This window comes from Malaya genurostris, chromosome 3, assembly GCF_030247185.1.
Source record: "Malaya genurostris strain Urasoe2022 chromosome 3, Malgen_1.1, whole genome shotgun sequence".
NCBI classification, from domain to species: domain Eukaryota; kingdom Metazoa; phylum Arthropoda; class Insecta; order Diptera; family Culicidae; genus Malaya; species Malaya genurostris.
In genome coordinates, this window is record NC_080572.1 from 185,217,520 (window position 1) to 185,227,752 (window position 10,233).

The following is a 10,233-nucleotide window of genomic DNA, read 5'->3' on the forward strand; positions in this document are numbered from 1 at the left end:
TCGGTTTGTTTGACCGTCTACTGATAAAAACTATTAACTGGAGAAGATTTGAGGTCGATTTAGAAACCTTTTTACGGTTTTTCGCCCTTTTTTAGTGATGCTATACAATTTTCAACACACTTTACCTTATATTTCCGAATTCGGAAATCGGATCCAGATGAAATTCAGGAATTACGTATGGGACCACAGGACCTTTCATTTGAACATAAGTTTATGAAAATCGGTCGCGCCATCAATGAGAAAAGCTAGAAAACATATTTTCAATTTTTTGCACATTTTACCCCATAACTTCGGAACCGGAAGTCGGATCCAAACAATATTCAGGAATTTTGTATGAGACTACAAGACCTTTCATTTTAATCTAAGTTTGTGAAAATCGGTTCAGCCATCTCCGAGAAAAGTTAGTGCAAAAAAAAGTTACATACACACATACACACATACGCAAACACACACACACACACACACACACACACACACACACACACACACACACACACACACACACACACACACACACACACACATACATTCACACACAGACATACACAGACATTTTGCGTACTCGACTAACTGAGTCGAATGGTCTATGACACTCGGCCTTCCGGCCCCGGTTCAAAAGTCGGTTTTCACAGTGATTGCATAACCTTTCTATATGGGAAAGGCAAAAACCTACAGAAAATAAATCATTTTTTAACGAACTCTGTATACTTCATTACTGAACGAATCGATAGTGTATCGAAATCTGTAATCATATCTATAACGTATATTTTTCATTTCAAAATGTATGGATGTTCGAAATGTAAAATTAATCGGAGTGTGTTATCTATATGGAGCTACTTACATGAAAAAATCTTACTTATTGAGGTCACAGACATAATACGAATTACCGAGTGAAGTATTATATCAAATATAAGTTCAAGATCACAATGTCCCATACGATCCATCGAAAACTGTTGTATCACCGTAAACCAGTAAGCCCATTTATAGTGTATTTTATTGACCCTTCGTTTATAGGCGTCGATGATCATTGGAAAATGTCGGTGAATACCATGGCAACAATACAAATTTGAAAGGAAGTATACATGTGTAAAACATTTTGAATTCAGTGCCGTTGATTTTAATACTTCGTCTCGGTATTACGTTCCATTTGTGGAATTGGACCATTCTGTTTCAACAGATTTCGCAGCCGATTCTTAACATACAGAATCATTGCATGCACACTTAGTCCGCCGAGATTGGCACAAACGTGTGCTCGGTAACTGTTTCGGCAAATCGCAATCCCGAATTTCGTAACCGATTGTTCTTGCCGAAAATGACAGCAAACGTTTTGTTATTAGCTTGGTTGAAGCGCGTAGAAAAAATCATGAGTTGCCGAGTCATCAGTAATGTTTTTCTCTACATATTGAGATCTTTTCCTTTACACAAGTTGTATATGTTCCCTTTTTAAAATCAGTCTTAATCCCCATCCGTGGTTTGCCATTCTAAGAACGTGTACCATGTTTCGATAAAATTGAAAAAAGTTGATTCCCATTTTGCCACCTTTTCTGCTGTTAATTTTTGGAATTGCTCAACTGCATCGAGTAGAATGGCATCCATGATCTTCACGGTTTCTACATATTCGGTACTGTTAAGTTAAATTTAATACTTTCTAAATATTCAGTAAAATATAGAAACCATAAATTGGATTTTGTTTCTATCAGAATTCATTTCAGTCAAACTGAGCACAGCAGATTGAGTACCAATGTCACGTGTAATATATTCGCTTATTGTCTTTACCGTACGATTATTTTTTTTTTACCTTATCAAATTAATGTTCGGTTGATAGTAAAACTATAGGGTTTCACATGTAAAATTGCTCCAAAAACTTTCATCGAAGTTTAATTTTTCACATACTGCAGTATCACTAATCAGGTCCTACCTCACTGGTCGCTCACAAGTTGTTTTCATTGATGAACATTACTCTCAACCAGGAAATATTTCATCTGGTGTTCCCCAGGGTTCTATCTTGGGTCCGATATTGTTCTCGATATTTATTAATGACCTTCCTTCTGTATTGAAATTTTGTAAAATACATATGTTCGCCGACGATGTTCAGTTGTATTTATGCTCTACTGAATTGACGATTCTCGGAATGGCTGATTTAAACAATGCTGATTTGCTTAATGTTCATGCATGGTCAGAACAAAATCTTCTTCCTATCAACTCTTCGAAATCAAAAATCTTATTTGTAACAAGGTCTCGACGTCCAGCTGTCCTACCGCGAATCATACTAGGAACTGCTAATATTGAATACGTTGATAACATTTGTATTCTCGGTTTCAAAATTCAATGTGATTTTGACTGGGACAGTCACGTCAACTTACAATGTGGTAAAATTTATAATGCATTACGGCATCTAAAATTAACGTCAAATTTGTTACCGATTGAAACTAAACATAAAATTTTTAAATCTCTACTATACTCTCATTTCATGTATGGAGCCGAATTTTTATTGAACGCTTCCTCTAGATCGCTAAATAGGTTGAAGATTGCCTTGAATTGTTGTGTGAGATGGATTTTTCATCTTTTTCCGTTTCGCAAGAGTAACCCACCTACAGAGTGAACTGCTTGGTTGTTCCTTCAATGTATTTTATAAATCTCGAGCCTGTATAACATTGTTTAAAATAATTGACACGCGTAATCCAGAGTATCTGTTCGATAAATTACAAGTGTCCCACAGTAACCGCACTAGGAATTTAAATTTACCACAATATCGTACATCTTATTATGGGAATACCGAACAGTATGTATGAATTGGTTTAATAAAGGGAATTAATACGTCACAGTAGTTTAGAATATAGTTAGCGATAGTTGTTATGAAAAATCACCTGAATTGCAACCGACTGTGGAAATTTAAAAGGACTTATCCTTACTTCACAAGTATTATGAATGAATAAATAAAACTTTCGATAAATTTATATTTCAAAGCTGAGTTTCGGTAACAAACATGCTGAAGACGTTAATTTATATGAGATTCATGGTTAAATCGGTTAATGTTACCAAACTGATGATTTTTTCAGTAAAAATAGTACCGAACTGAAAAACCCAAAAATAAGAGTGTGTGAGCTTCGTTAGTAAGCTATCTGGATTTAAATGAACTTTTGGATTTCACAAAACAACATTAATTTTTGATTTATTTATGTGTTTTTCGAATTTGGACACTGCCATTGCCAACATAGATTAACGAGAAAAGGAAAAATGTTTATCAGTTTCAACTGGAAAAAATTGACTTCATGTACCGGTTGACCGGAACTATGAGCACTTTCACTGCATAATCCATCGAATCCACCATAACTTGTGTTCGAACAATATGTGTTGGCACATTATTTTCTGTCTGTAAGTAAACGAATAGCAATAGAGCAATTCTATTTTTTTTAAAACATGCACCTGGGCTTCAATCCATCCGACGAGCATCACAAGAATGGTTTTCGTTTGGTAAATTGAAAAACACTTTCTGAAAATTATAATAATCGTTTGACAGTCAGTCTTCACAACAATCAGTTTTAATAGATGTTCGGTAATAAAAAATAAATTTTACTAGACAGATGGCATGGTTTTTACCGTCTTCGGCGACTATTTAGATGTATCGTATGAATTGTATATCATTTAAAGAATTCTGCATTGAAAAACTTGGGTATAATTGATCGCCCGGAAAAAATTTGTATAGTTTAGGCTTTCTTATATAGAAAGGCTATGTAATCACTGTAAAAACCGACTGTTTTAACCGAAGCCCGGATGGTCGAATATTATATACCATTCGATTCAACTAGACGAACTGAGCAAATGTCTGTGTGTATGTATGAAACAAAAATATGCACTCACTTTTCTCGGAGATGGCTGAACAAATTTTCACAAACTTTGGGTGAAGCCAGAGAGAAAGCGACACGCGACGCGAAGCGAAGCGATGCGAAACTTGACAGATCGCACGGCAGAGCTCAGTCCATTCAAGTTCAGTAGAAAAATGACATGTATGTCAGAGTGAGTGCGATGCGATCAGTCAGTAGTCGCTTCGCAACGCATCGCAAACGAGACACGATGCGTAACGCGAAAGATTTCCAATGAGAGATAGTTGCCAGACTCAAAATGATTTGTTCAGTAGTAACAAAACAATATAATTTATTAATGTTCATATTTATTGAAAAGAAAATTTTGATCAAAATCAAACGAAATCATCTTGATTGGATCCACTCTTATTTAATCCATCTACATGCTGTACTGTCAACTGCTGCAGCTTTATCCGAAGTTTTAGCTTTTTTTGGCAAATCTTTCACACGCTGCGTTGTTTTTTTTCTCCAGTTTTCCTAACTTTCGAAACTTTAGTTCTCGAGGTAGTGCCGATGGGTTATTCTTTTCCGAATTCTCTTCCACTTTAGTTCGTCAAGACGTAATAGAATAGCAACTGATTGTACACTAGAAGTCTTTGCTAGGTCCAATGTTTCAATATGGCTAGACGCCATTTCAAATGACCCTTTTTGAAGGTATCAATCATGTCGTTGCCGTTGTAATGTACCAGGGCTGCTTTAACATAGGGGCAGCAGGGGCATGTGTCTCCGGGCCAACGGCTTTAGTGGGCCCTTAGCGGGATCAACTGAGAAAATAAAGGTCTTTCATTTAGTTAGGGGCACATAAATAAGTGTTAACCCCGAGCCCATTAATACGTAAAAGCGGTGCTGTAATGCACAGAAGACTTTAGATTTACGTTTTTTTCATCGAGATTACTCGCAATGTTCTCAAAATTCGTTTAATGCGCTTTCAATGACTGTACTTTCTAGTAATTTATAATGTTTTCGAAACCTTTTTTCCAACACTTGTTCACAAGAACCCAGTTCCATAGTTGCGAGAATGTTGATTCCAAAACGCATTCCATCGAAAAACTGCTTTGATGACAGCTTCGATATCAATCAAATTATCATGATGATGAAAAATAATTTAAGAAACCTTTGTCGCTCATTAGTCGCATGAAAAACCCTTACATTCAAATGAAAGGTCCTTTAATCCCATAGCCTGGTATTGAATTTCATTTGGATCCGATCTCCGGTTCCGAAGTTATTGGGTAATATGTAAAAATTAAGAGAAAAATATGCATTATTTTTTTTACGGAAATGGCTTTACCGACTTTCACAAACTAAGACACAAACGAAAGGTATTGAAGTTATCTAAAAATTTCTAGAGCATTTCATCCAGATCCGATTTCTTGTTTCGGAACTAGAGCGTGATAAATGGAAAATCTTAAATATTATGAGTATTTTTTACAAACGATGGCAAAACAGGTAGAAATCCCATAAAAACTGATTGATAAATTCTTCTAGTTTTCAGAACTTGATTCAGCAGTACGGGTCCCCCATTTCCTGTTTCGGAAGCACCGAGAGTGGTGAAAAACAACTCCAAAAGTAGAACTCACTTCGATTTCTCAGCGTTGCTTGAACCGATTTTCATAAATCTTGATTTAAATTAAAGCTCATATTGTCTCACAAGCTACTGTGAAATTTCATCCCGATCCGACTTCCGGTTCCGCAATTATAGGGCGATGTGTGTCAAAGCTTTCAAAGCGCCATATAAAATAAATATAAAAAGCCGATACGCACCATTACGTGCTGGCATGGAAGAGGAAAACACAACATGCACTTACAAACGATGAACACAGCGTGCTTTGTTCAATTTCGTACAAGCCATAAAGAAAACGATAACCAACACCGAAGCTGGTTACTAACTCACTTTTCACAAACTTAGGTTCAAATCAAAGGTCTAATGGTCCTATACAAAGCTTTAGAATTTCATTCGGATACAACTTTTGGTTCCGGAATTACGGGGTGAAGAATGTTTAAAATTTTATATCGCCGCTTTAGGCGGCGAAGCAAAAAACGTATAAAGATTTCTAAACTGGGCTCAAAACTATTCCAACCGTTAGTCATTGTTAGTAGACGGCCTAGCAAATCAATTCCGACTTTGCTGGCCGATTCCGGAAGCACCGGAAATAGTGTTGAAATATTCCAAAATGGAACTCCGATTATTCTCTCAGAGATAATTAAGCGTTAAAAATGTTATACCGCCTTCTAAAGCGACTGTTTTGACTTGGTTCAAAACTGCTCTAATTTGTGGGCTATTTGCTGGTCATACGAACTAACTTCGGATGTTTTGGTCCTCGAAATTAGATTTCGGAATAATTGGAAATGGTGGTCAAAAACTGCAAAAAAGATCTCTCTCACTTTTCTTCGAGATGGCCAAATCGATTTTCACAAACTTATAGATTCAAAGGATAATTCGTTGGATTCGTTGTGGATAATACTTTCGATTCCCCGGTGGAGTTTATTTACATGAATTATCTTCTAAGATGATCTAAATTGTGTGTCTAAGTAACTACGAACGGTTTGCTAAAGACTGTATGGTGCTATCTGCTGACAGAAGTGATATAATCGTTCTAGGTTTTAATTAGTCGTAATCCCATATGCTCATTTACACACCCCTCTGTGCATTTTGGCCTGATCATGAACAATTCCAATTTTCCACTCTAATTACGTTCGATCGTGTCCAAAGGGAATACAACTTGATATACACTGATAAAAATTGAAAAGGTCAATCATGTTAAACTTTCTCATATCAAGCAAAGAAATGACGATTTCATTAAAAACTCAATGGAGAAATTCATTATAATCAAAGACGATATATTTAGCCCAATGATTTCATGAACAAATTGTAAGCGACATACTTTTTTTACGAGCATGGTGCCCTCAGTCGAGTCCGCATCGAAAGTCGTGCACACAAGTATGAAAGAAAAATGTTAAATTATAACTTATAACTATAAATTATAACTTAGATATGTATTTCAATTCAATTGAATGTGTTGTGAATCGCCCTACATGTGTTTTATACATAATTTTCAAGTCTCAATTTTTTATAGTACGATTATATATGAAAAAACCATGATTTGATGAATCATTGAAATCGATATTTAAAACAAATTGGTATTCATGTGCTTGATATAGTATTCCACGATGCCGAAACTTCATATCATTTTGATGTGAATTTCATATGAATTTAGCATGAGATTTATTAAAAGATCAAAATTCGTACACATATGCAATGAGTTAGATGGAATTTCAATTAATTTCGAACACAGACTAACAGACAGGACACTCAAATTGGATTCTTCAATCATTTAAACGGTCATTTCGAATATACCCTATCATAAACATACAGTATGTCATCTATACTGTGTTTTTATGTTCTATTTATGATTTATTTCATACAGATGTCTGTAATGTACTGATTTGTATACGTCCATGCTGATTTCATGCAGGATACAGATTTAATAAATATTATCAAAACTAAATACAGAATTGTGCTTACTTCTCATCCTCTAACACAATACAAAATCGAAATCATGTTTTGTTACCATATTTACTTGCTTCCACATAATTTCGGATGAAAATTACTAATACAATCAACAATAGTCTAGATGACTACAAGTTCATTTTAGTTTTTAACTTTTTAAACAGTCCGTACGAAAAAACTAACTAAAAAGAATATATATTTCACCTATGTAAAAAGCACAAACCAATAACCTGTTCACGTACATAAAAAATCATTTTACTGAACAACTTTAAGAAAAATAAATTTTTGCCCTCAAACATCGCTAAAAAAGGTTAAATATATTAACAACGTAATCCCATAATTAATTGCGACAATTCATTTTCAAATATTATACAAAGCCTAATAAAATCAGGCATCCCTCCAAGCAGCTGATCTGTGTTGACAAACGGGGGTGAACCAATTAGTAAAAAACGTTCACATAACACAAGGGGTGTACCGATGGTAAATAGTTCGCGCAGTTCAATATAGGTGGAGTTGGTGTCCCACGAAAATTTATTTTTAAAGAATTTACTCATAGTGTTATGTCTGTTAGTCTGTGTTTCGAGTGTTTGAAGAAAAGGTGACAGTTCATGCGCCTTACACATTAAGTTTTTGTCGATGTATTAGCTGAATTTTACATAGCCTTTGAATTTTACATAGAAGCATTTGAAATTCGATTAAAAATCGTGCATTCGTTTCGCGTTTCATGGAAGCGTAAAGAAATAAAGTTGATCCTTGACGTAACACATTAAAAGTGCATAGTAATGAAATAATAATACGAAAAAAAGTTAAAACATGCAGAGCACTCGAAAAACACAAGAATGCTGTTTTTTCCTACATATATACACGAATTCGTCTAAATTTTAATTTATCTTCATTCAAATATCAACAAAGCCTCTCAATTTTTTGCAGTAAAATCAAATCATTTGACAGAACCAGAGAATCTAAAATTTTGGTTACGCTCGAGAACAATCGGAGCCTCGGTTGAACGAATCAATAGGGATTTTTTTTGAATTTACATTTTGTCTGTTCATCATATCATTGTCCCGGGTTGGCGGTTCAATGCATAGAGCACTGGTCTCACAAACCAGTTGTCGTGCGTTCTAGTCCCGACCTGGAAGTATTCTTAGTGTCACTAAGAAATCAGCCATGTAATTGTTCTGTACACTATGAACCAGCTGCGAAGTCTGTTAAAACAAGGTCAGATTCCACAAAAGGGATATAATACTGATCATCATATTGTCATGGTCAGGATCATACATCATACACACTTCGTGATTGCGATTACGTAACGACGATTTCGCTGATGGCTATGAACACATGTGATAAAATCAATAGTGGTCTTTAAAAGTAACCGATCTTTGATCATAAAATCCGCTCAGTTCATGTTGAACTCCTGAGTGGCGTCGCGTAAACTGCTAAACAAACGTAAAGTTATCTCTTAAGTTGTGCCGAAGGACAGTGTAGTTACTTCTTATTAAAAAAACATAAAATATTATTATTTCCTTCCTTTTATTTACCAATTAATTTGGTGAATTTTGTCATTTGAATTTTTAATGGATGAATCAGCTCTTAAGTATACTATACGCACCACAAAAGCTTAGTAACGATTCATGCAAAAGCTCATTGCGAAGCTTTTGATTGTAACGACCCGATGTTACCCTACCTCTAATAATAACACGCTATCCATTCGTTCTCTATTTATTTTCAGAGTCTTGGCATTTTCTGTGTTATTCAGCTGGTAATGCTACTCAAGCGGCCGAAACTGACGCTTCCCAACGGGGATAATCATTCGCTCCGAGTGAAAAGAACCCAGGAGCTAATGCCACTGTCAACTACCACCACCACCAGTTCCCATACGATGATGACACCAACGATTCCCACGTTGTCGATGTCGGCACACAGCAGTACAAAGCCTCCGATTGCACAGAAACCGATCGTGCCTAAGATAGAACATCCCATTATCAAATAACATCCGTAGTGTGTGGGGATCCAGCTGCATTTTTATTTCCATTCAATTATTTGGTTTTCATCGATTTTCGATCAAACAACAGCAAACACAGCCATTTCGTCCATATGTTCGTTATTATAACTCCTAGCTTTTAATGATATACGAGTACTTATCATTGCGTTTGACATAAGTTTAGGTCGTAAGGTCCATCGATTGCGTTGTTATCTCGTTTTACTTTATCTGACAACTGCATACTGTAAATGTATCGATTTTAGGTTCACGAGTAGGTTTGTACCGCACTCGAGCGGAATCGGATTAACATACACATTTATGATAACTTAGGAAGCAGGAAAAATTTCGAATATTAAAGAAGATTATAAAGGAACTAAATTGTACCGTTCATTATTCGAAAGCAATCATCCTAACTTGGTGTCGACTATCATAAACAAATATACCATCTTACTTTCTTAGTTCTTGGTAGAAAATAAAATATTGTATGTAGAATAATAATATAAGTCATTAGTGTTATCTGGTTAGTGCAAGAGCGTACTGATAAGATAATACAATTCGTTTGAGTTAACCTGCATTCGTCATAGAAGAGTTTAATCACCACAATGATTCACTCCATTGGGGCTATTGGAAGATCGATTATTTTCAGCATACGTTCGCCAGAGTGTCTAGCTTCTAATTAGGCATGGGTTTAAACGCATCTTAAACATTGTATACTCATGAATCATTCTACACCCACCAAAATATCGGCTTATCGTCAGCAAGTAAGTGTAATGGTGTTATCAAGAGCAAGTTCTGTGCCATAACATATGTATTATCAATGTGTGTTGCGTGCGTCGAATGCTGGGGGTTTACCTGTTGAAGCGAGTTACTAACCGCCCGTT

General features: G+C 35.6%; 1 protein-coding gene across 1 annotated transcript in view; it reads left to right on the forward strand.

Annotated features, from left to right (window-relative positions):
- The window catches only part of LOC131436187 (CD63 antigen), a 53,377-nt gene extending 43,647 nt beyond the window's left edge, over window positions 1-9,730 (forward strand). The window contains exon 5 of the mRNA XM_058604759.1: window positions 9,101-9,730. Within this exon, the coding sequence (XP_058460742.1) occupies window positions 9,101-9,361 (261 nt within the window). The 3' untranslated portion in view covers window positions 9,362-9,730. The remainder of the gene's footprint in view (window positions 1-9,100) is intronic.
- Window positions 9,731-10,233: the final 503 nt, after the last annotated feature.